The following is a 25,411-nucleotide window of genomic DNA, read 5'->3' as shown; positions in this document are numbered from 1 at the left end:
ATTTTAAACCCGTTCAACTTTTTGAACCCGTCCATAATACTATAATAAAAGGTATTGTAGAAGTAAAATGATGCGTGGTTAAATATACTTCTCATTTTTTCTTAAAATACATTAATCATCAATTTTTTTGCAGCATATCTCGCTTAGTTTGAATGCAATATACCTTTAATATTGCTAATTTTAGAGATCTTTTAAGCACCACAAAAGGTGTTGGTAACATTATACACCTAAAATCGACTGTTTGTCTGTTATTTCAAGTTAAATACAACGATTTGAGCATGCACCAAAAAACAAACTATTTTCACCTACATCTCTTTTTATATTATAACTAGAAGATTTATGAAGGAACTAGTCTCTTTGGTTTTTTATAAGCTACAAAAATGTTTTACATAGTTTTTTTAGTTAGATGCATAGTTTTTAAGATATTTGTAAAAAACCGTTCGAAAAGGTGTTACGTTTCAATGAAAATGGCCAATTTTCAACTACGAATAACTCAAAAAATATTGAGTTTTCAAAAAAAAATTATAGAACAGTTTTTGCTTATAATTAAGTTCTCTAGCCACTTCCGTAGTTATTTTAATCAATAAAATTTCTACCCCCGAGAAGGGGTGGGAACCACCCCCAAGATAAAAGCACACATCGGCATAGGGTTTGAATTAGGAGATAAGTAGAGGCTATTCCCAAAATTTCATAAAAATTCATGCAGTAGGATAGAATTCGGAGGTAATATCCTATTTTTGCTCCCATTGACTGGCGTAAAAAAGAAAATCACATTTATTGTTATCTCGTGAAATTTAAGAGGTGAGTCAAATTCAGATATATTATTGAAATTAAAGAAACAATGAAAATTTAGTAGGTATTAACCATAAATTTTTATTAAAAGATGAATTAGGTTGGATATTACCAACAACTTCAAGTCTTTTGGTCTCAAATTGAAAATATTTTATCTTGCTATATTATAAAGCTGAAAACACTAGTATTAGTTCAGAAACATTATGAACATGTACTTTATGTTTATAAACTTGAAGCTAATTTATTAATTAAAGCAGCTTCGATTGTATATTACAGAACAGTGTATTTTAGAGATACATGTTCATGTAATCAACATCAAACTGAAGTTATTTTATTTTTTCAATGTTACCTATATTTTAGCTAATATTTTTATTAATAAATATATTAAATTAATGCAAGATAAAATAATACAATCAGATAAAAGTGCACAAACAAAGAATAATATCAAAACTTCAAAGTGGCCAAGATATTTCTTTATATGAGTTTAATTTTGACCATCTACCTTTTCTTTTAAAATATGTTTATTGTTATCACATTTATAATAAGTGTATCTTGTTTAATAATAACTGTGTCTATCATCTATGTAAAATAAATAATATTTTCTGTTAATTTAATCACATAAAACCCATTAAAATAATTGTATTCTAATATACGCTATTTTAATATTTATAATTAGGCCCTCTATTTGACATTTCGACAGTGTTGCCACGTCTAATACGACATACTGTTCAAATAAAGACGGCCATCCACTGAATACTACCGTTGGTGCGCAACCAACCAAATATCCGATACTAAAGACCATCGATAACTCGCTCATCATTCGATAGTTCCAACTATCGAATTGGCTGTCAGTGTCAGTGTCAAAATTGTCTAATAAATTAAAAATGACGTATGATTTGTTAAAATAAAAACAATGAGATTTAACAATAACTTCCAAATGCATAAGAAATAAATTCTTTACATATAAGAGAAATCGAACTAGAATAATAAATGTGTGTGGCTACAAGAGATATAATGGATTGTATGTTCGAAGCTTGTTTAGAAGCAACACTGGAGCCAGATGATATCCCAAAAACAACTGAGCCAGTATGGATACTTGGAAAAAGATACAATGCTGTTCAAGGTGAGTACATCGTAATTTATGTAATAGGTTATTTAAACAGAACGCTCCCAAAGACATATCTTAAATAAGTGACATAAAAAGGTATCTATTAATATGGGTCATCTATCTATAGATAAATATTCAAGATAAGCATTTATTGGTATGGATGAATGATTCAATTTAAATCTGTTACAGATCACTTGGATCTGAAGAAGAGGTATATAACTATCTGGTAGAAGCCATGGTCATTTATTTTTAATTATATCAACTCATAAGATATGTTTTTAATTGATTTTTTCTAGTTTTTATTGTGTTTTATCTTCTTAATAATCAATTACACTAAAATAATCATCACCTTAAATTGTACTCTTTACTAATTGACTTCCATTATAGATATCAACAAAATAAGACAAGATATATTTTCAAAACTATGGATCACCTACAGAAAAAACTTCATTCCAATAGGAGGTAACGAAAGGCTCGTGGTTTGTTTGTTCTTCGCTTTTTCTCTCCATTTGCTTATGTTGAGATACCTCAGATTGTAGTTAATGTCATGAACTTTGTTCATTTTTGATAAAAGGTACACCAGTGCGCTCTAGTCACATTCATTTTTAATTTAAATAAAGTATGGATGCCCAGGGCAACTCCTTACTATTTAATGCCTCACTGAAAGGGTTAACAAGATTTTTGGCATTCTAACTTACGTCATTCTAAGTCTTTGTGCTCTTACTACTGCAATAATTATATTAGGCTCCTTATATAATTCTTCTAACTCTTTGTTCTTCGTATCCACTGATTATTTATCATTTTCCCCCCAAAGATCCCTTGAATTATTTTTCTTTTCCTTAATATTGATCACTCAGTGTTTGGCATAGTTCTTGTTTCTGGGGCATACGGAACTATAGTTGGTACAGTATAAATACTGTTGCACGTCAGAGATCTAAGTTGACATTGTTTCCACATTATAAAAAAATTCCTGAATTCATTTTAAATCAAATATAATTACGGAAGTGGATTATACAACAAATTAATATTAAATGTAAATAAATAAAAAAGGAATTAAGTAAGAATCTTGCATTAAAATAAATAATAAAAACAAATATGAAGTGTCAACACTGCAACTGTCAAATAAGTGTTATAAATTTATGCCCAAATGTCACCTTTATTTGATTACAGTTAAATGTGATCCGGAAAAATGTACTTCATAAAAACACTTTATAATCCAATTATACAAATTAAATGAAACATGTTATGGTATATTTCTTTAAGTTTACGCAAATAGAAATCTTCAAATAATATTTCTACGTGTATATAATAAAAAATGTCTAATGGTTGTAATTGCAGTGTCCTGGGCTAAAAAGATTCTAAGAACGAACAGACCTACGACTTAAATATTTTGTGTTGGTATCATATGATGTCACTTGCTATGACACTGATGACATGCAACAGTATTTATACTGTACGAACCATATTTGTCTGATTATAGTTTTATATCTTCTTACGGTCCAAAAATAAGCACTTTTCAAGAATTTATTTTTCAGTACCTTTATTAAAAATTAACATAAAACTTCTTACATATTAATATCTAACTCTTAGAAAGTACAGAAAAATATATCTTTTTTCATTTATGCATGTAGGTACACTAATATTGTAGAGGGCGCCAAAGTCGAGGCCTCGAAAAAAGTAGTTCTGATGGCGGACAGTTAATCTCAGGATTCGGATCTCTGAAACAAAAAAATCGTACGGCATTTGAAAAAGGAAGGTTTTTTACGTGACAATTTACCACAATTTGACCAAAAAATAAAAAGTAAATATTTTTTAACCATAAAAAACTGAAGAAAAAAGGGTGATTTTTTCACAAAAATTTTTCAAATTTCTGTAAAAATTTTTTTTGCGGAATTTTCCACTAACGGTTGTAAATTGTCAAGTCAGAAACCTTCCCTTTTCAAATGCCATACGATTTTTTTTTGAGAGATCCCAATCCTGAGATTAAGTAACTGCCATCGGAATTACTATTTTTCGAGGCCTCGACTTTGGCGAGTGTGACTTTGCCTCTACAATATTAGTGTATGTGCATAAATGAAAATAGATATATTTTTTGTACTCTTTAAAAGTTAGATATTAATATGTAAAAAGTTTTATATTCATTTTTAATAAAGGTTCTGAGAAAAAAATTCTTGAAAAAATGCTTATTTTTGGTTTTCTAAAGTGTACTAGATTTTTAGCTAGTAATTTAGCTAGTTGCTGACATGAGTCTTTTGTGTATTTACCATTTTGTGATTTTTTGTTCTCTTTGTAATAACTTTTTTGTTTATTAACCGATTTTAATTTAAGCATACCTTATTCTGTTTACGAGGAAAAATTTCCTGTAGTTGGCTGTATACCATTACAAAAACATAAAATCCTTTATAAAAGGTATATTTGTTAAAATCCCTATACAGGGCTACATCAAAGACAGAAACATCATCAGTGCAATCTTAGAATCTACATGCAAACCACCAAAGTAAAAATAACAGGGTAAAAACCCTTTACAATTGATCCGCCATCGGAACATATGACAAAGATGTGAATTATAACATGGATGATTAAGATATCCAATGTTTTTCGCCCGAGGTACCAATGAGCTCTATCTGACAAGTTCACATCATGACTGTACGGAAGCAAGTAATCATCCATGTTATAATTCACATCTTTGTCATATGTTCCGATGACGGATCAATTGTAAAGGGTTTTTACCCTGTTATTTTTACTTTCGTGGCTTGCATGTAGATTCTAAGATTGCACTGATGATGATCGGTTAACCGATCGAAAACTAGTTCTGTCTTTGATGTAGCCCTGTATAGGGATTTTAACAAATATACCTTTTATAAAGGATTTTATGTTATTCTGTTTGTTGACATCAATTCTCTAAATAGACAAGTTTTAAGTTATGAACTATTTACAAATAGTTTCCACTGAAAAATTAATGAATCCCTAGATGAGAGTCTTGTTGTAATATCTCATACTACACATTTCAACTGTCAAACTCATCTATATGATTGTGTGGATTAAAAAACTAACTTGATTGGCCTGTTACTAACTGACTTCCATTACAGATATCAACAAAATAAGACAAGACATAGTTTCAAGACTATGGGTCACCTACAGAAAAAACTTCATTCCGATAGGAGGCAATGAAGGGCTTACATCAGACAAAGGATGGGGTTGTATGTTAAGATGTGGACAAATGGTCCTGGCACAAGCTCTAGTGTCTCTTCACTTAGGAAGAGATTGGCTATGGGATCCTCAATCCAAGGATTTAACATATTTAAAGATTCTCAAGAAGTTTGAAGATCGTCGGCAAGCTCCTTATTCCATACACCAAATAGCACTGATGGGGGCATCTCTAGGCAAACAAGTGGGGGAGTGGTTTGGACCCAATACTATTGCACAAGTTCTCAAGTAAGTGTTTATGTATTAGTTAATATGGTGGTATCGATAAAAATGTGTACAGTCTATAAGATATCTTTTGTTTTCATAGCTATGTGACTGCTTAGCCGTTTAAGGTCGTAAAGAAGTGCCAATTTGTAATATCGTTAAACCACGGTTTTCTATGAATGTTTGGTTGGATATCATGATGTCTTATACATTTTAATGAAGTTTTGTTTTTTCTAAAACCATTGTCATAGGTCAGTGACTGGCATTAGTGGTTCTTCTATATTTTCCCTTGTTGTAGTAGCATCCTTTGCAAGTCTATTTACTGTTTCATTTCTGTTAATTCCATAATGAGCATTAATCTAAACCAAAAAAATTCGTTTACCTTTACTTGTAAGTGATTGGACACTTCTAAAATTCTTAGAATCACTACCTAAACTAAACTTACGTGCATAGAAATCGGCCCACTTAAAAATTTGGTCATTTTTGATGTCTCATATTTCCTAAACCTGTTGGCCGATTTAAGTCATTTTTTGAACATGTTATAGCCTGATTCTTTAACGATACCACTGTAATAATATTGTTGCTAAACAGGTAAAAATTTCATTGTATACCGGGTGTACCAATCAAACTGCGTTTTTTCTCAAAGTTCGCATCACCCTGTGAAATATTCTAGCATTTATAAAATACTGAAATTAAAACCCAGCTATAGCCTCAGATTTTCTTAACATTCTGTTTTTTGATTCATTCGTTTATGTTGTTAATAAAAAAGTTGAGTACTTTAACGACTAGCCATGTTCTTCATCAATACGACGTGTTTCTAAATAAGTGCGACAAGCTTTAAGGGGTAATTCTGCATGAAAAAATAATGACAGTTGGCTTTATAAACGTATGTCCGCAAATGTTTCATTTCCTAGATACGGGATGTTGAATTTTTTCTTACAAAGTGACGATTTATTTATTGCTTTAAAACCAGTTGAGATATGCAAATGAAATTTGGTAGGTTTTAAGAGATAGTTATTGCGGATTTTTTGACATAAAATTAAGAATTTTATATTCACTATTAGCGTGCATACGGGTAACATGATCGGTCATATTACACGTATGCGCGCTAATTGTGAACATTAAATTCCTAGTTGTGTGTCAAAAAATGTGCAATAACTACGTCTTAAAACCCATCAAATTTCATTGGCATATCTCAACCGGTTTTAAAGCAATAAAATAAATCGTCAGTTTGTAAGAAAAAATTCAACATCCCATATCTCGGAAACGAAACATTTGCGGACATACGTTTATAAAGCTAACTGTCATTATATTTTCATGCAGAATCACCCTTTAAAGTTTGTCGCACTTATTTAGAAACACTGTGTATTGATCAAAAACAGGTCTAGTTGTTAAAGTACCTAACTTTTTTATTATTCAACATAAACGAATGAATAAAAAAACAGAATATTAAGAAAACCTGAGGCTATAATTGGGTTTTAATTTCAGTACTTTATAAATGCTAGAATATTCCACAGAGTAATGCGAACTTTGAGAAAAAACAGAGTTTAATTGGTACACCCGGTGTACAATGAAAATTTACCTGTTTAGCAACAATATTATTACAGTGGTATCGTTAAAGGATCAGGCTATAACATGTTCAAAAAATCACTTAAATCGGCCAACAGGTTTAGGAAATATGAGACATCAAAAATGACCAAATTTTTAAGTGGGCCGATTTCTATGCACGTAGATCTGATTGGTTTTAATGAAGTTAATATTATTTTTTCAGGAAACTGGTAAAATATGATGAATGGAGTAGATTAGCAATTCATGTAGCTTTAGATAACACAGTTGTAATTTCTGATATAAGTAAGTACATTTTTGTAGTAGCACATTTTTGCATATATACTAAATTCGCTCAAACTATAAACATTCCTACCTCACAATAAAACACAAACATTCCTACCTCACGATATTAACTGTTCAAATAAACTTACCCTTTCATTAAAAAAAGAAGAATTATTGGAAATAGTAATACTAAACTCATAAAATTTTGTAGAATTTATTTTTTCTCTCTTTGACATACATACAATCCCATTTGATTTTAGATTTATTTATATCAATTTACTTCGTTATTATTCAAAATTCAGTTGAATTGAGTTGAGGCAATGATATGAAATGATCGTAATTTTCGAAACCAATCTATTCATGTAAATTTTATTTCATTTGAGTGATATTATATTTTTCATAAGATGTGTGCAGTGTTCTTTAAGGAGTTGAAAAAAAAATTAAATATTCAGTAATCTATAAATAGGACGCTGGCCTATAATGGGTTAAATCTCTTGTTAAAATATGTAATCAATGCAAAGAATGAATCATAAAACATACTTTTTTATAATAAAGAACTCTTTAATTTATTCTTATTGTATATTTTAGAGGAATTATGTTTTTTAAAAAGAAAACTCGATGGTACAAATTTAACAACTTACGAATGGAAACCATTACTACTTATTGTTCCCTTGAGGTTAGGACTCACCGAAATCAATCCTATATATGTTAGTGGCTTGCAAGTAGGTACCAAACACTTAAATTTTTTACAATTATCAGACTGTTATCAGTTGGCATCGTTACATTGAAAGAAGACTGTCATATATCAAAATCTGACAATTTTCAGAAATAGCCGTTTAAAAAATCGATAGATTTTAAAAAATAATAAAACTGTCATAAGTCAAAATAATTTGTAGATAGTTGGATTCAAAAATTCAAAAAGTTCTAATAATTTTCTAAAATACTGACATAACGTAAAAGAATACTACAACTCATTTTAAATATAACTTCAACTTCGTTACAATACTGACACAACTCAAAATAATGCATTAATCTTCACAGAACGCACTGTATTATTTTATTGTGTATTTGACAAAGGATGGCATATCTCAAAATAGTAGATTGTTCTTTAAATATAATAATATGATAATACTTCATATTGTTCTGAAGCTATTTCTTTATGGCATCTTATGCAGTGTACTATTTTACTTGGGAAATGATAATACTTGTTTTTTTTACAGACGTAACTCAAAAAGATGCAGCCTTCCACAAAATAAGTATATCCACTTAGCATAATACCTGGGAAGCAACCAAAATATGACAATATCATGCAAAATATTGAAGCAACTTTTTGAATAACAAAATGACACTTCTGCCATCTAACGGCCATAGGCATAAACTAACTTTATGACGTTATCACAATATATAGATTATTTGAAATCTGTTCAGCAACATAGTCTATTTTTTACTTTTTTGAGTTATGACAGTCTTCTTTCAAGGTAGTGATATATTTATTTCAGAATATATCTTATCTGTTGGTAATCATTTTTGTTTTTTTTTTGTAGAAATGCTTCCAGTTTAGGCAAAGTCTAGGACTAATTGGTGGAAAACCGAATGTCGCCCTTTATTTTATTGGTTGTGTGGGCAAAGAAGTGATATATCTCGATCCTCATCACACCCAAAAAACCTGTTGTGTCGAAAACAAAGAAACGATCGAACAAATAGAAGCAGACTTAACTTATCATTGTAAATACGCATCTAGAATCAACATACTCAAAATGGATCCATCGATAGCTATGGTAGGTCCTTGATTTTTCATTATTCAAGTCATTCTGTGGGTTTTATTAGAAAAAAAAAACATATTTGTCATTTTAGTTGTTCCATTATATCTTTGCACAGACTTCATGATTCATTTGCAAACAAGTTAAGGGCAGCTAAAGTCCGAAAATTGAATTTTTTAAGTTTTTTTGGGTTATGATTAAAAATTATTCTCTGAAATCTCTTTTCAACGATATACAGTATGTCCCTCTAAGTTGTATCCATATGGAAAACTTTTTTATTATTAATCTTACGAAAAAAAGTTATTCTTCATAAAAAGCTCTGCATGGTCCAAAACCTAAGATTTAACAATCAAATATCAAATTTTTGGAATATTGTATGAGGTATGTCAAAAAGTTTGAATTTCACTCAAGAGTAAAGTAGCTTTATTTTTCACAATATTGAAAATTGCTATGAAGAAAAGTTGTTTGGAATTTAAAACTATATTCTAATATGCAATTACATCCTTCTAATTGAAAATTTTTTTTTGAAAAATTATGGATAACTAACATTATTTTCAGTTATTTCAATTCTGATAACTCTTTTATTATTAATTTTACGAAAAAAAGTGATTCTTAATAAAAAGTTCTGCATAATCTAAAACCTAAAATACAACCATCTTATGTCAAATTTTATCAATTTTATACGAGGTATGTCAAAAAATATGAATTTCGCTCAAGAGTAAAATACGTTTATTTTTCACAATATCGAAAATTGTTATTATGAAAAGTTATTTAGAATTAAAAACGATGTTTCAGTATGTAATTACATCCTTCTAATTGAAATATGAACTATAAAGGTACTTTACTTTTGATCTAAATTTATCTTTTTTGACATACCTCATATAAAATTGATGAAATTTGATATAAGATGGTTGTATTTTAGGTTTTAGACCATCCAGAACTTTTTATTAAGAATCACTTTTTTTCGTAAAATTAATAATAAAAGAGTTATCAGAATTGAAATAACTGAAAATAATGTTAATTATCCATAATTTTTCAAAAACATTTTTTTTTTTTCAATTAGAAGGATGTAATTGCATATTAGAATATAGTTTTTAATTCCAAACAACTTTTCATAATAGCAATTTTCAATATTGTGAAAAATAAAGCTACTTTACTGTTGAGTGAAATTCAAACTTTTTGACATACCTCGTATAAAATTCATAAAATTTGATATCTGATGGTTGAATCTTGGGTTTTGGACCATACAGAACTTTTTATAAAGAATAACTTTTTTTCGTAAAATTAGTAATAAAAAAGTTTTCCATATGGATACAACTTACAGGGACATACTGTATAACATATTATAGTAGAAAATATCCATTGTTACAAAATTATTTGTTTTTTGAACGTCTGCTCTCAACTTACCGTGCATCGGTAGCTTTATAGCCTACTAGAGTGTTTTATGTTTTTGCGATTTCCCGAATACTAGGATTTTAACTTTTGATGTCAAATATCTCTGGATCCTTAGATGATAGAAGGTCCAAATTTATACAGTATAGATAATATCAAGTCCCGCGTAAAGTTTTATTGAAAAATGTACAAAAACAAGTAAAATAAAAAATAAAATCTAAACATTTTTGGGTTTTTTGTAAGCGTATTTTAAAAAATTTAAAATAAATGGTTCTTTCACTCTAACTTTACAGAAATCTATGCCCAGGGGCGGCCCGTCGGGGTAGGCAAGGTAGGCGCCGCCTACCCTCTTCAAATGTAGTACAATAATATAAATTATTAATATAAATTACTTATTTCAAAATTGTAATTTATAAATTTTGACACAATATCTACAATAAAATAGCAAAAATTATCCAAATTATTTTTAAAAATATCCAAAAAATTTTCTCCGTAGTTACGCCGTTTTCTCCGTTAATTATTGTAAAGTACCCTCGGAGATCCGTGGAAAAAATTTACACCCAAAATAACAAAATTCAGTTTGGCAACACTGTGCGAATGTTGATAATTACTAACATATCCTTTTTAAGATAAGCACAACGTTAATTTAGTCCAAACAAATTAATATATTTTTTTTGCCAACAAAAATGAGATTTTTCAACCAAATAATGTTTCAAATATGATGTGCAAAATAATTTTTAATTGGGTTCTGCTAATGGGCTTGCTTTTTTTGTCATTAAAATAAAAAAAAACTAAATTTTACTCATTAAATCAATGTTGTCCGGTTATCGTCTTAATTATTTTAACTGTACTAATATCCGTTGAGTAATTATGAATGATTATTAGGTCGTTAAAACATTTTATCTATAGCGGCTTCTGGAATATCTTAAAAATATCGAATTTCATTGATAAAATGCGCATATTCCACCGATCTTCGCTTCGACAATACGCTCCTTGTAGTATCAGTAGTACTGTATAGATTCTATATTCTCCTTGGTCAGGCACTCGGGAACGTAGCCTGAAATAGAACGACGCCAACACCGAATTGACGTGAGATCTCTCTCTGTTTACGCGAGCAGGCCTGCTGCAGGCTGCAGGTCTGCTCGTAGCGACCGTATTCTACGATTTTGAACGGGCGGATAGGCACAGAGTCTTATAGCCGGACCTACAAAATTTTATCAGTTGCTTCTCTTGTGTCTTGTGAAACTGTTTTAAAATAATTGTTTTTTGATTTTGGCTGTTATTAGTAGGTTAAGTATTGAATAAAACTAGGTAGGACAATTTAAATTTGTTTATGAAAACTGAATAATGTGTTATTAGATTATATAGATAATTAAAAATTTAAAGCGAGGTTAATTGTTAACTTATCAATTTATTCGAATAGTAAATTATTATTTGATACATAAATAAAATAAGTAATATTTGACCTTGTTGAAACGTAAGTGTGTTAGTTTTATTGGTGGAAGAACTTTAGTCATCGAATATGAATATTTTAAACGATGTAATATGCAGTTTGATCGAGACGCATTTTTCAAGGCGCCAAAATCAAGAAAGATTAGTAATTATTTCAATGGGCCGGCCTTTACAAAATTTAACAATTTTATCCACAGATAAGACAAAAGACAATCAACCATTTTCGAGATGGTTTAAAACAATATGGTATGAAAATCATAAATGGCTAAGCGGAAGTTATTTTAAAAATTCACTTTTCTGTTGGCCTTGTCTGTTGCTCTCAAATTTGAAGCAAAATGTTTGGGTGAGTCAGGGATATTCAGATTTGAAAAATTTATCAGCTAGTGTAAAAAAACATGAATCTTCGAAAGAACATTTAAACAATTGCTTAGATTTAAAACGGTTAGAAAAAAATAAACAAACTACTGACAGTGCTTTCGCTGGACATATTTCTCTATCTAATAAGATATATAATGAAGAAGTTGAAAAAGATTGAAGAAGTTGAAGAAATTGATGTTACAATTCTTTTAGCAAAACAAGAACTTACATTTGGCGGTCGTGATGAGAGCCATAATTCTTCAAACATGGGTAATTTTAAAGAAATGTTTAATTTAGTAGTTAAACGCGATCAGGAAATCCAGGATCATGTTAAAAAATAGAAGGGGTGTTCACGGGTTTGTCAAAAACAATACAAAATGATTTAATAGATTGTCTTGCCGATTACGAAAAAAATGAAATTTCAACAGAAATTAATGAGTCAATTTTTTTCTATACTAGCTGACGATTCTACTGATATAACCGAAAAATCACAGTGTACTTTAACAATCCGTTTTGTTAACAAAGTTGGTCAGGTAACAGAAAGATTTTTAGGGTTTTTTGATGTTAGCGATAATAGATCTGCAGACGCTCTATATAGTTTATTTTCAAACGTGCTTGAGCCATATGATTACAAAAATAAATTAATTGCTCAATTTTACGATGGTGCAAGTGTAATGGCTGGCTCTTTAAACGGATTACAATCAAAAATTAAAGTAGATGCTCCAAAAGCAATTTTTACACATTGTTGCGCTCATAGATTACATTTAGTATTGCAAGACGGCTCAAAATGTATTACAAACTGTAGGATATTTTTTGTCGCCTACCCGAAGTATATGTGTAGCCTACCCGCATACTGAGGTCACGAGCCGCCACTGGGGACTAATCAATACATCTAGTGTGCCCTTAAATCAAAACATTAGGTGAAACGTATTGTAACAATCAAACGAGCGATTCGTATTTATATACGACTTTATTAATTTATTTATACAAGTTTTCTTTACAAACTCTGGCTTAAAACTAAACTCTATTTACAAAATTTGCTACTATATAAACACCAGCCGTTATTTCTTGAAGATTCTGCCCATCTCTAGTTATTGTCGCGACATTCGGAACATTGCTCAGATGAGCAATTTTCCTCTGCATCGCGTTTTATCTAGAAAGATCGATGTGGATCTGCGTGTGTGGAGATGGGACCTGTTATACGAGGGTCGGTCAAAAGTAATCTTTTGTTACAGTACTGTCAATGTAATAATTCGGAAATGGCTGTTATAAGTGGACGTATTTTATAAAGTTATATTGTATATTTATATTTAACTATGTTGTAATATATTTAACATAATATAACTTTATAAAAACTATAAATTTCAATAAACCCAACAAATGTGCTGAAGTCACTGTCACTGTAAATTATAAACGTCAAAATTCATAGTAAACAAGGTATCAAGAACTTGTTTACCCTTGTTTAACTTATTGTGGTTTCTATGGACAAGCAGTTTAATTTTGCAATACAATACTCTGTTTTTAAACCAAGAGGAGTAATTCAAATTTACCTCGCCATAATGCTTGTTTGCAATTGAGTCAACCTCAGACAAGTTTACTCCACTGTTATGAAATTTTGACACTAATGACATTTATACAATGTTTACACTATTGACATTTCATAGGTTATTTAAGTTATATCATCGATTTTTTTGTGTTTTCTGCGTTATTCCTTTAATTTTTAGATTTTTAGTCTGTTTTTATATATAAGACAGTTGTTTATAACTTTACAACTCATTAACCTTTATTTACAAATTAGAACTCACAATAAACTTTTTTAATACCTGCCTATTTCAATATACCAATTTAAAATTAAATTCTAATTCTCTTTGTTAAAAATTTTTCGGATGACAGATGAAAAATCCACCTAACTTCCTTTGACATCTTGTCATACATTTCTGGCACCAAACTGTCTAATATTCAGTTGGTCGGTAACCTCTCACTAGAACACAAGTACCTTGTGCAATTTTCGAGCAAGGATGAAATACATTCACATGTGATCTTTAAAATCTTAAGACATCGACTTTATGTCGACTACTTTTTAATATAGAATGTAACAATAATGTAATTTAGAGGTTTTTACACCTATTGAAGTGGCTAGTTACAATTACGTGTACACTGGACGTAAGTAACCACACTTTCTTATTTTTTCAACCGTCAAAATTTCACTCTTTTGCTTTTTAATCTTAGTGGTTCACTTATTTCCAGGTTTACACTGATGATATTCAGTTTGACCGAAACCGTTTTGTACTTCCACTCCCTTGTGGATAAATTTTAAGAATTTCAATAAATTCATATGCCTACATACAACAGAAGTGTCTACTTCATTCCACGTTGTTAGTTGTTTATAGAACTCTTTAGCGACATATTAGTATAATATAATGTTGATGGATTGCCGTCGAAGGACGATATGATCAACCAAAAAAGTATTTGGTGATTTTTCTAGTGACTTTCTTGGGTGTGAATCTGTCTTTTTAGTTTACTCCTCCTGGTTTAAAAACAAGTTTTAGTTTCTGTGAGCAAAAAAGAGACCTAGTATAAAAAGTAATTCGTGAATAACTTCATGCATTTGCAAAGATAGAGGAAGCACTACACTACCAAATTATTCTTTTTTGCTTTGTTATGGCAAAAATCTTTACGAGTAATTGTTGTGGTAATAACATACATAATGTCATAGTACAAAGTCACATATCACCCACACCATATGAGACATTCTCAATACTCTACAACAAACTGTTCAAACCATCAAAATATTCATCAGAAGAACCACCATTATCTCCCAAATTCAAAATTCATCGGTAACAGATGAGATCTCCAAAAAAGCATTCAGGCAACTTAAAAGGCATACAGCAAAACTGAGTACACCTGGTCAGTCGCCCCTGACCAACCTATATTTTTCCTATAAGAGAAAAAGTCAAAACTCATTATCACAACAACAAAAAATCCAAAAATATATTTGTGTAGAATTGTAAATATTTTACCTTATATTTTTAAATTCCCCTGTATATATTTTTTTCTTAATTATTATTACGAGCACGGAATAAGAGTCTCACACATATGGACCTGCGTTGCGTCGGCCCAGATGGGTGGAACGAATTGGGATTACTACGGTAGCCGGTGCGAAAACTTTGAATCTTTAAGACCTAATTAAGTAAGAATAACATTCGCACTTTGAACCAATTTTAATAGTTTGGTTCTCAGGGGAAACGGAAAAGGGGGATTAGATGCAAGATATTTTTATTTAGCCTAGGGGTGCGAGAATCAGTCGATTTTGAGATTCTGAGGAAAGACATTGTATTTGGCAATAATCGAAGGGCGAAGTTTAAGACGTACTTATATTATATTGACAAGCCGGTCAAATATTATTATTACGCGATTATTTCAAAGACATTTTCTTTTGTGAGAACTCGTAAAATTTTAGTCGCAATTACACAATCATTTTACATTTCGTCAATTTAATAGTATCTATAATTTAGTTGTCTATTTTATTAATTAAAACTGTTAAACATCACACGGACTTTTATTACAATTGTCTTTAACGAATCCTACATTTGTATATGATAGTAATAGTGCTTTATTTGTAGTGTTTCTTTTGTAAAACGGAACAAGATTTTGACGATTTTTGTCAGAGAGTAAAAACTGATCTGATCGATCCAGAAAAAGAGCCAATGTTCGAAATTAGTTTTAACAAACCAAAAGAGTGGTCACCAATTTTAGAAAACGCTGTAGAAGCTGGAGCTGCATCATTCACAGGTAAGGCTAGGAAAAATTGTTATAGGAAAATTCAAACAATAAAGGTTGCACTTATTTTCCCCTTGTTGCCATATTTTAAATTTGAAAAAATATTTAGGGAATTTAGGGAATAATAGGACATTCCTATTACAGCGGGCATTTCATTGGCTAGAACTAGTGACGAGTTTATATGACGTCATTATTGTCATAATGACGTCTGTCATAATATTGGAATCACTTCCTAGGTCTTTTTTCTCTTCTGGAAGCCGTCCGTGCTTGCACCCAGGTCGCACTGCAGCCTTTAGGCTTATTGCGCTTTCTTCTATTTGTTCTCATGACACCCAATCCAATATAGTAGTGCCCTTCACTAGCCTTTAAAGGTCTATTTGGTTAGTGCCATATTCTTTCGGACTTGGTCTGCAGTCTCCATATAGTATCCATGTACTTGCTAAAAAAATGTTTTCCTCATATTTGTAAACCTCTTAGACATATAATAAATTTTTCGCTTCAAACTGGGAGCTTTCCCACTAATCTGAAATTTGCGATTATTAAACCCTGCCTAAAAAAGGGTGATATCGATTCTTTTGATAATTATAGACCAATTAGTCTACTTAGCTCATTTTCAAAATTTTATGAGTTGGTTGTTCATGATCAGCTGTTTCAATTTTTCCTTAATGAAGAATTATTCAGCCATAGCCAGCACGGTTTTTTTAAAGGTAGGTGCACCGAGACTGCTCTATTTGAATTAACTAATGAGATATATAATTTTTTGGATGCTGGGAATGTCTCCTGTGGGATTTTTCTGGATTTAAGCAGGGCCTTTGACTGCGTTGATTTTGATGTTTTATTTGTGAAGCTCGAACACTACGGGGTTAGAGGTGTGGAATTAAATTGGTTAAAGAGCTACATTACTGGACGTGTTCATGCACTAAAAATTAAGGACAAAACAATGCAATATGTGCGGTCAGAACCTCTTGCACTGTCCAGGGGTGTTCCACAGGGAAGTGTTCTGGGACCGCTAATATTTATTATCTACTTAAATGATTTGGCATCAGTTGCTAAAACTAAGGAATTAATTATGCAGATGACAGTACACTGTTGGCTTCTGCCCGAAATTTACCTGAACTAATTCTGGCAGGTAACTCTTTAATGTCAGAAGTAGAAAACTGGTTCTTGAATTCAAGACTAGTTTTAAATCCTGAAAAAACTAAAGCTGTATTTTTTAAAACAAACCGAGGTCCAGACACACCTGACAATATTAACCGAAATGAACATCTGATACCCTTTTCTGAGTATGTCAAATGCTTAGGGGTTTGGATTGACCAAAACTTAGATTTCACATATCATATCGAGAATCTTTGCAAAGAACTATGCAGAGCTTGCTATGGTTTGAGAATTCTTGTAAAAAATGTTAACATCAATGTCGTAAAGTCTTTTTATTTTTCTAATTTTTATTCGAGAGCTCGATATAACATCATAGTATGGGGAGGTAGTAGTTCTTTTAACGAAGTTTTTAAAATACAAAAAAAAATCAGTACGTGTCATGAAGCAATTAAAATACTCTGAATCATGCAGGAGTCATTTTAAATCGCTAAAGTTACTCACTATACCAGTCCTATACATATATGAATGTCTCAAACTCGTATTTACCAACAAGCAGTACTTTCAACTTTCAACCATTTAACATATCCCACAACTTTGACACCAGAAACAAGTTCAACTACAATATCCCTTATCATAGGCTCACATTAATGGAAAAGGGAGCTTTATATGCAGGTATACAATTCTACAACCACCATCCTCTACACTTGAAGATATCTGATGATATCCCCATGATAAAAAGGGAGATTGTAAGCTTTTTGTGTAAATTAGAACCGTATATAACAAACGATTTTATGAATAGTACATGGAACTAACATATCTAAATGTACCTATATAAACTTATGTAAGTAGTGCACTTGCTAATTATTGTTTTTTTTTACTTTTATGTAAATGTCATAATTTTAAACTTGTATCTTTGACTGGCTTTATACATTTCTTTTTTGTTAAAACTTTATGTATTTAAGTGTAATAAATTTTATTATTTATTATTATTATTATTATATTGCTTGTCTCTTACGATCCAGTGACTAGCAGTCGCACAATATATGTCTGACTGTCTCGGTCTCTCCATTGCATAGTCTGCAACTGGGTCTCCATTGTATAGTCCTATCGTGTGTAGGTGTCCTTTTACTGGAAAATGTCCAGTTAGGGAACTTGTAGTGATTTTGAGCTGATTCCTGTTCATTTTGCGCAGTTCTTCAGCTCTTTTCGCGCATGTCTCGGGTATAAATCTCTTCTCATGCTTTTGTGTGAGAATTTTTTCCCAGTTTTCTTTGTGTTGTCTTCGTATCCAGCCTCTTAATCTCTAATTGTGCTTTAGGGCACTCCCAGTCCCTGTTCTGGACCGAAGTATCTTGTTGCGGATCCTCGTCTAGCAAGTTCGTCAGCTTTTTCATTGCCAGCGATTCCTTGATGTCTAGTCACCCATATGAGTTTTACCTCGTTATGTTCCGCCAGGGTTCTTCGCTGCATTCCCATACAAACCTGGAGGTTATCCTTGGGTTCTTTAAAGCCCTCAAGGCCGTTTGGCTGTCTAAACAGATATTGTTTCTCTTATTAGTATAAGTCCTCAATCTGTTTATTCTTGCACAGTGCAGGATTGCACAGACTTCTGCCTAAAATACAGAGATACATTCTCCTAGTGCGATGGAACCGTTATAGTCCCTATCTTGACTATGTACTCCTGATCTCGATCCATCTTTTGTCTTGGACCCATGTGTAGACCTGGTGTGGCCCTCATACTACGGATGTCTGTCAGGATCTCCCCATACGTCCCTGGTGTGTATTTCCACCTGGAAAGGTATTTCCATTTTATATTTGGGGACTGATTGGTCTGTTGTCCTGTTGTCATCTCCCATATCGGGAGATGACAACAGCATCCTTGAGACTGCAGTGTCCTTTGCCCACTGCAATTTTAGTTTGATTTCTCTGCAGTCTATGTAACCCCATCTTTGCCTCACTCTTCACTATGATGTGTAAGGCAGGAAGGTCTAGTAAGGCTTCCATTCCTACAGTTGTGTGCCTCTCATTAAACCTCTTGTGCTGAGACAGGCAAGCCTTTGTATCTTGCCTAACTTCTCTATAAACTTCCTAGGTTAAACATAATACACTTATATTTCTATGGATCTAATCTTTGTATCATCGAGCTTAAATATAATGTAAAAATATTATTTTTAAATTATAATCTGGAAAGACGAAATACAGCTGATGTTATTATTTTTTTAATATAATTCAATTTAAATATCCAACAATTTGAATCAAAATCAAATCGAGAAACTAAATTAACAGAATAGGGAACTTGCACATTTTTTTTATTACATAATAATGTTCAGTCTTGTACAAAAATGAGATTTCCAAAATTGCACGCTTCAAAAACTCGTAATAACTTTGAAGTACAAATTTAAAGTTCTGTATTTTAAAATAGTTCAAACGACCCGTGACGTTACATAGTTTAACTATATGGTTCCGTTTATGGTTATATTTAGGTATATTCTTCTTCTTCTTCTTTAGTTTATTGGCCTCCACCTACTTGGGTATTTGGCCAGCTCGTCGTCGCGGAATAAAGGAAAAATATTTATATTCTAATGATATTTATCGTATATCATTGTAACAGAGGCGTGCGGTCCATGGAAGCGGGGGAAGCACCGCTTCCCTATTATATACTTCGATATAACAAAATGTATTATTAACTAATATTTAATTATCAAAAGTTTTCCCCAATCCCAGTAATCTACATATTATTACCTAGGCAATAGGCATTGAAAAATATTAAAAATGAATCGCATAGGAAGGAACTCAATATGCACTATGCACACAATTCAACTACATATTCGGTCCACCCCTGACAGAAGCGTATCTCAAAATCGCCGCTTGTCATGCAGTTGTCCCGTATAAAAATTGGTCAGAGTTCAATGACCGCACCCACTAGTCGCGCGAATTTTGGTACCCTGCAGAAGCGATCGTTCGATCGCCTTCCAAGAGTGGGATGCTCTGACTGTTACTGCTTCTAAGGGGTGCTTAGTCTGCTTAGGTACATACATTCGCTTAAAGAATATTTCGATTTAAATTTTTTGCAGAGATTTTTCCTTTTACTGATCTTTTATTTGACATTTTACAGATGAAGTCAATTGACATTGCATTTTGTATAAGACAAATTGATGACTTTATTAATACGATAATTAAAAAACGAGAGCAGTTTAAAAATATTTGGGATAAAACTGAAAATATGGGGTTTGAACATGAAAGAAAAAGATGAAGATTGATAATGTCGACAACAGAGAGACCTTTTGATAACATTCTACAAAAAATGAATTTTCAAAATTTTAACGAATTAAAATTTGTAGAATTATATAATATATTCTTATTTAATATTTCTTATTATAATTCATCAAAATTTCCCACAGAGGAATTTATTTCACTACGATTAAATAATGAAAATATTTTGATATGCCAGCTTTGCATTATAAGTTAAGTGTTGTTTATGAAACAACTCACATTAGAAAGATATACTCAGAAATCTGGGTATTTCTTATAACTACTGGTTTAAAAAAGTCCCTGTGTGAAGTGTCCAAGTTGTGTGAATTACTACAAACTATCCCAGTCACAAGTGCATCAGTTGAAAGTTTTTCAGTATTAAAATGCATTAAAAGTTTTACAAGAAATTCAACAAGCGAAGACAGACTTTACAAGTCCATTGAAAAATACCGAATTCAACAATTATCAGAAGTTGATAGGAGAATAGAGCTCAAGTATAAATAAGTGTCATATTGTTGAAAGTTGTGTGTTGTGGAAAATGCCTCGGAATTAAAAAAAAACATTTAAATAGATCTCTTCTTTAGGAAACGAAGCCCGGAGCGAGGACTTAAGGCCCGAGCAAGCAATACAGATCAATGATAGGTCACTATAGTCACTAGAAATAGCGGCAATAGAGTGCCTCACGCATTGATCGGGGTAGGATTTAGTGTGTGACTCCTTGTACCCAGGACGTCTCACATAAGCACTTTTTTGATAGAGAGCCCCTATAGCGCATCAGAGTGTTATCAGGTGGGAAGTGGCTCGACCCTCGACCCTTAAGAAAATATTTTTATATCCTTATTGAATCGCTTCCCCTTTAGAAAAAGTCACCGCACGCCACTGCATTGTAATAATATATACCAGTTTGTTGAGGTTGGAGTTTGATATAGTTATTGAAGGAAAGGAAAGAAGGTTTACTATGGAAAATAAAACAATTTTGTAAAATTACAAATTTTCTATGAATAGTTCAAACGATCAAAAACACTTGTAACGTTACATAACTGTATTTTCTACTGACGTTTATAATGTCTAATTTAAAATTATATACAATTTTGTTTACTTTGTTGAGGCAAAATGTAAACATATAACCCGATGACGTCACGACGTTTTTGGGCTGGCTGGTATAATTTGAATTTTTAATTGTCTTTAGAGGCCAAACGAAAGACAAACAAAACTTTTTTATCTTTGATACATGTTTTAAATTATGTTCTGTTGTGATTTATAACATTTTGTTCGAATTTAAAATTTTATGCAACTTCCCTATTTAGTGTGTAGACAGTTTATATTTTAACCAACTTCACCAAAATAAACACAAATCTTACATAACCTGCTATTGGGACCGTGCAAGTTCGGAAAAGCGACACCTGGTTTCTTCGCTCTGCACTTTTATTCGCACTTTTAATTATATTGGCCAATCATATGGTCCTGGTTGCTGGATAATTGTCAAGCCCATAGTCCAAAAAAATAATAAGAAGAAAAAATAAGATTCAGGTTATGTTATTAAAACGTAAACAATTGTATGTAGTAAATAAAATTAGTTATTAAAATGCAGTAATGCAAGCAAAATACAATTAATTACATTTACCTTTATACAATAATTGCATATCTTATCAATATTGTGGAGCAATATATAATTTTTCTTCTTCATTGACAGTAGATATGAAATATACGTCAATTTGACACTTTCAATTGACAATGAATTATTTCACAAAGTTACAATATTTCTCCGCTATTCTCGCACGATCGTTTCTCGTATCGCCTCCAAGTACTTGCACACCGCGAATAGAGCTTTTCATCGATTGTCATTTGTTTTGAGCTTCTGTCATGTGTCACATAATATTAATATATCTACGCCATACGTCTTTGGTTTGTATCGTTTGTATCATTGGATATACCAATAACGTATGACGTAGATATAGTAATATTTAGTGACACATGACAGAAGCTCGAAACAAATGACTGTGAATGAAAAGCCCTATAGGAAAACATGGATTTGATACTTATAGTACAGATAGTAGATCTTTGTTTCACACTCCTAAAGACAAAGAGAAACAGTTTAGCCGGTAGCTGCTGTGGTAAAGACAGTAGCCAAGAAAACTTATATATGAGGAAAAAATTGTTGAATTTGTTTACCGTCATGTTTTACCAGTGGGTTACTTATAATGTTATTAAATCTATGATGTGCACCTTTAATTGTTTGAATTGTCCTTTTAGTGAACTATGCCAACAAAATGTTTGTTTTTGTTTTAGATTACCAAGAATCTAGTAGTAAATACTTTGACTCAGACCACGAATTCGAGATTCTCTAATGTTTTGAATCGTCGCAAATGTTGTATTTTGTGTCCGATGGCCAATGTGAACTATTATATTGTAATTCATAACGACTTTGACGAACTTGAAAACAAAAAGTGCTTATTAAGAGATATTGCTATGCATTTACTTTATTGTACATACATGAAGATCACTTGTTAATAATTTTTGTATGTATATTAAACATGTTCATGAGTTTTTTATTTATATTACACACGGGTTTGATTTGGTACGTGATGAATGAAATCGCACCTCCTCTCAAACAGTGTCATAAGTCAAAAAATAAAGTATCGAGAAATCCATGTTTAACATTAGTGCTAGAACTTTTCCGGGTTTAATTCAAAAACTATAGAACAATAAGTATTTTCTTGAAGCTCTACAAAATAGGGTATTAAATCTACTAAAAATATTTATTTATTTTTTGAGTTGTGACACTGTATGACACACAGTTTGGTTTCCGTAAGGGGTTTGGAACGAGAGAGGCACTGTTTGGAATGAACGTACTTGCTCAACGATGTCGAGATATATCTGTAGATATATACTGTTGTTTTATTGACTTCCAAAAGGCATTTGATCGTGTTAAGCACTCTATATTGATCGAAGCTCTAAAAGACATTGACGGCAGAGATGTTCGAATAATTGCAAATTTATATTAGAATCAAACATAAGTTTTAGTAGATGGTGTGGAATCACAGGCTCTTAATATTAAAAGAGGAGTACGGCAGGTATGCCTCTTGTCACCCCTGCTTCTCAACGTTTACTCCGAAAGAATTTTCAGAAAAGCACTTTCTGAAAAACAAGAAGGAATACTTGTGAACGGTGAAGTCATCAATAATTTGTGATATGCGGACGATACAGTACTCCTAGCTTCTAGCATGATATAATGAAACCGAAGATATGACACCACGCAGCTCCTGTCAAATGTCAAGTGACGTGAATACGTGACGATCCCGACATTTTTGTCATTGTTTGTTTCTGCTATTTATATACAGGTTAAACAAGGGATAAACATTTGGAAAAGCTGGTTGTCAGAAACGAGTTTAATTGCCTTTAACTACCTCCGTATAGAAAATAATTCTAAAAATGACCATGGTTATATAACTATTTCTCAATTAGAACAAAATAGATCGATACTGAAATAATCTCACAGAATGGTGAAGATGACCATAAAAGAATCGGTAGATATGGAAACAGGAAGATATAACCCATGATATAATGAAACCGAAGATATGACACCACGCAGCTCATGTCAAGTGACGTCAATACGTGACGATCCCGACATTTTTGTCATTGTTTGTTTCTGCTATTTATATACAGGTTAAACAAGGGATAAACATTTGGAAAAGCTGGTTGTCAGAAACGAGTTTAATTGCCTTTAACTACCTCCGTATAGAAAATAATTCTAAAAATGACCATGGTTATATAACTATTTCTCAATTAGAACAAAATAGATCGATACTGAAATAATCTCACAGAATGGTGAAGATGACCATAAAAGAATCGGTAGATATGGAAACAGGAAGATATAACCCATGATATAATGAAACCGAAGATATGACACCACGCAGCTCATGTCAAGTGACGTCAATACGTGACGATCCCGACATTTTTGTCATTGTTTGTTTCTGCTATTTATATACAGGTTAAACAAGGGATAAACATTTGGAAAAGCTGGTTGTCAGAAACGAGTTTAATTGCCTTTAACTACCTCCTTATAGAAAATAATTCTAAAAATGACCATGGTTATATAACTATTTCTCAATTAGAACAAAATAGATCGATACTGAAATAATCTCACAGAATGGTGAAGATGACCATAAAAGAATCGGTAGATATGGAAACAGGAAGATATAACCCATGATATAATGAAACCGAAGATATGACACCACGCAGCTCATGTCAAGTGACGTCAATACGTGACGATCCCGACATTTTTGTCATTGTTTGTTTCTGCTATTTATATACAGGTTAAACAAGGGATAAACATTTGGAAAAGCTGGTTGTCAGAAACGAGTTTAATTGCCTTTAACTACCTCCTTATAGAAAATAATTCTAAAAATGACCATGGTTATATAACTATTTCTCAATTAGAACAAAATGAGATCGATACTGAAATAATCTCACAGAATGGTGAAGATGACCATAAAAGAATCGGTAGATATGGAAACAGGAAGATATAACCTAAGAAATTGTGATCAAACTAAAAAGCCTTCACACAAATTTCCACATACTGCAGAACAAGTTACAGATGTGATGACCAAACCTCTAACGAAAAGCAAGATTCCACATCCTCTCAAAGACGGGACTGATGTAGATGCGAAAAACCTTTTTAATAACGGAAATGATTGAAATTTAGTAGGTATTAATAAGGTTTTTCTCAATGTATTCAGTGAATGTCGTAATTACGTTAGTGTGATAATAATTTTAATGAAAACATCACTATTTTAAGTGCACATTTGCCTATTTTATCTTCAATAAATCCATAATTCACAAAAGTTTATATCCATTACTTTATCACTACGTTTCGTAAAAAGAAATTTAACAGAAATAATCCGTAATTTTGTTACCAGAATGCTTTCACTCTTCATATTATCCATAGGTTATTTCAAATTGGCGCCGCTAACTAGTCACGTATTGACGTCATGCTCAGAACCGAACGAATTTGAAACACTTTGGTGTCATATCTCCTAAATTTATTGTATCATGGCTTCTAGTCAAGAAGATCTGCAAACACTACTTGATAGTAGTCGTTGAGATAATATAATGCTTGCCCCCCTCCCCAATCAAAATATCAAATGACGCCCCTGGTCCAATTAACGTGGACGATAGAAGG

General features: G+C 31.8%; 1 protein-coding gene across 2 annotated transcripts; it reads left to right on the top strand.

Annotated features, from left to right (window-relative positions):
* The first annotated feature begins 1,645 nt into the window (after nucleotides 1–1,645).
* LOC114325396 (cysteine protease ATG4A) lies at nucleotides 1,646–22,790 on the top strand. 2 transcript variants are annotated; one of them, XM_028273462.2, is made up of 8 exons: nucleotides 1,664–1,915; nucleotides 2,288–2,362; nucleotides 4,990–5,335; nucleotides 7,083–7,162; nucleotides 7,730–7,863; nucleotides 8,686–8,919; nucleotides 15,726–15,894; nucleotides 22,519–22,790. In XM_028273462.2, exons 1-8 carry the CDS (start codon nucleotides 1,783–1,785, stop codon nucleotides 22,575–22,577), a joined length of 1,230 nt encoding a protein of 409 aa, XP_028129263.1. In that variant the 5' UTR covers nucleotides 1,664–1,782; the 3' UTR covers nucleotides 22,578–22,790. The 2 variants fall into 2 exon arrangements, with proteins under 2 accessions (XP_028129264.1, XP_028129263.1); XM_028273463.2 differs by lacking the exon at nucleotides 2,288–2,362 and having other exon boundaries at nucleotides 1,646–1,915.
* The last annotated feature ends 2,621 nt before the right edge of the window (nucleotides 22,791–25,411 follow it).

The sequence above is a fragment of the Diabrotica virgifera genome, chromosome 6 (assembly GCF_917563875.1).
Source record: "Diabrotica virgifera virgifera chromosome 6, PGI_DIABVI_V3a".
Lineage (NCBI taxonomy): Eukaryota > Metazoa > Arthropoda > Insecta > Coleoptera > Chrysomelidae > Diabrotica > Diabrotica virgifera.
This window is presented reverse-complemented; position numbering and strand designations above follow the sequence as displayed.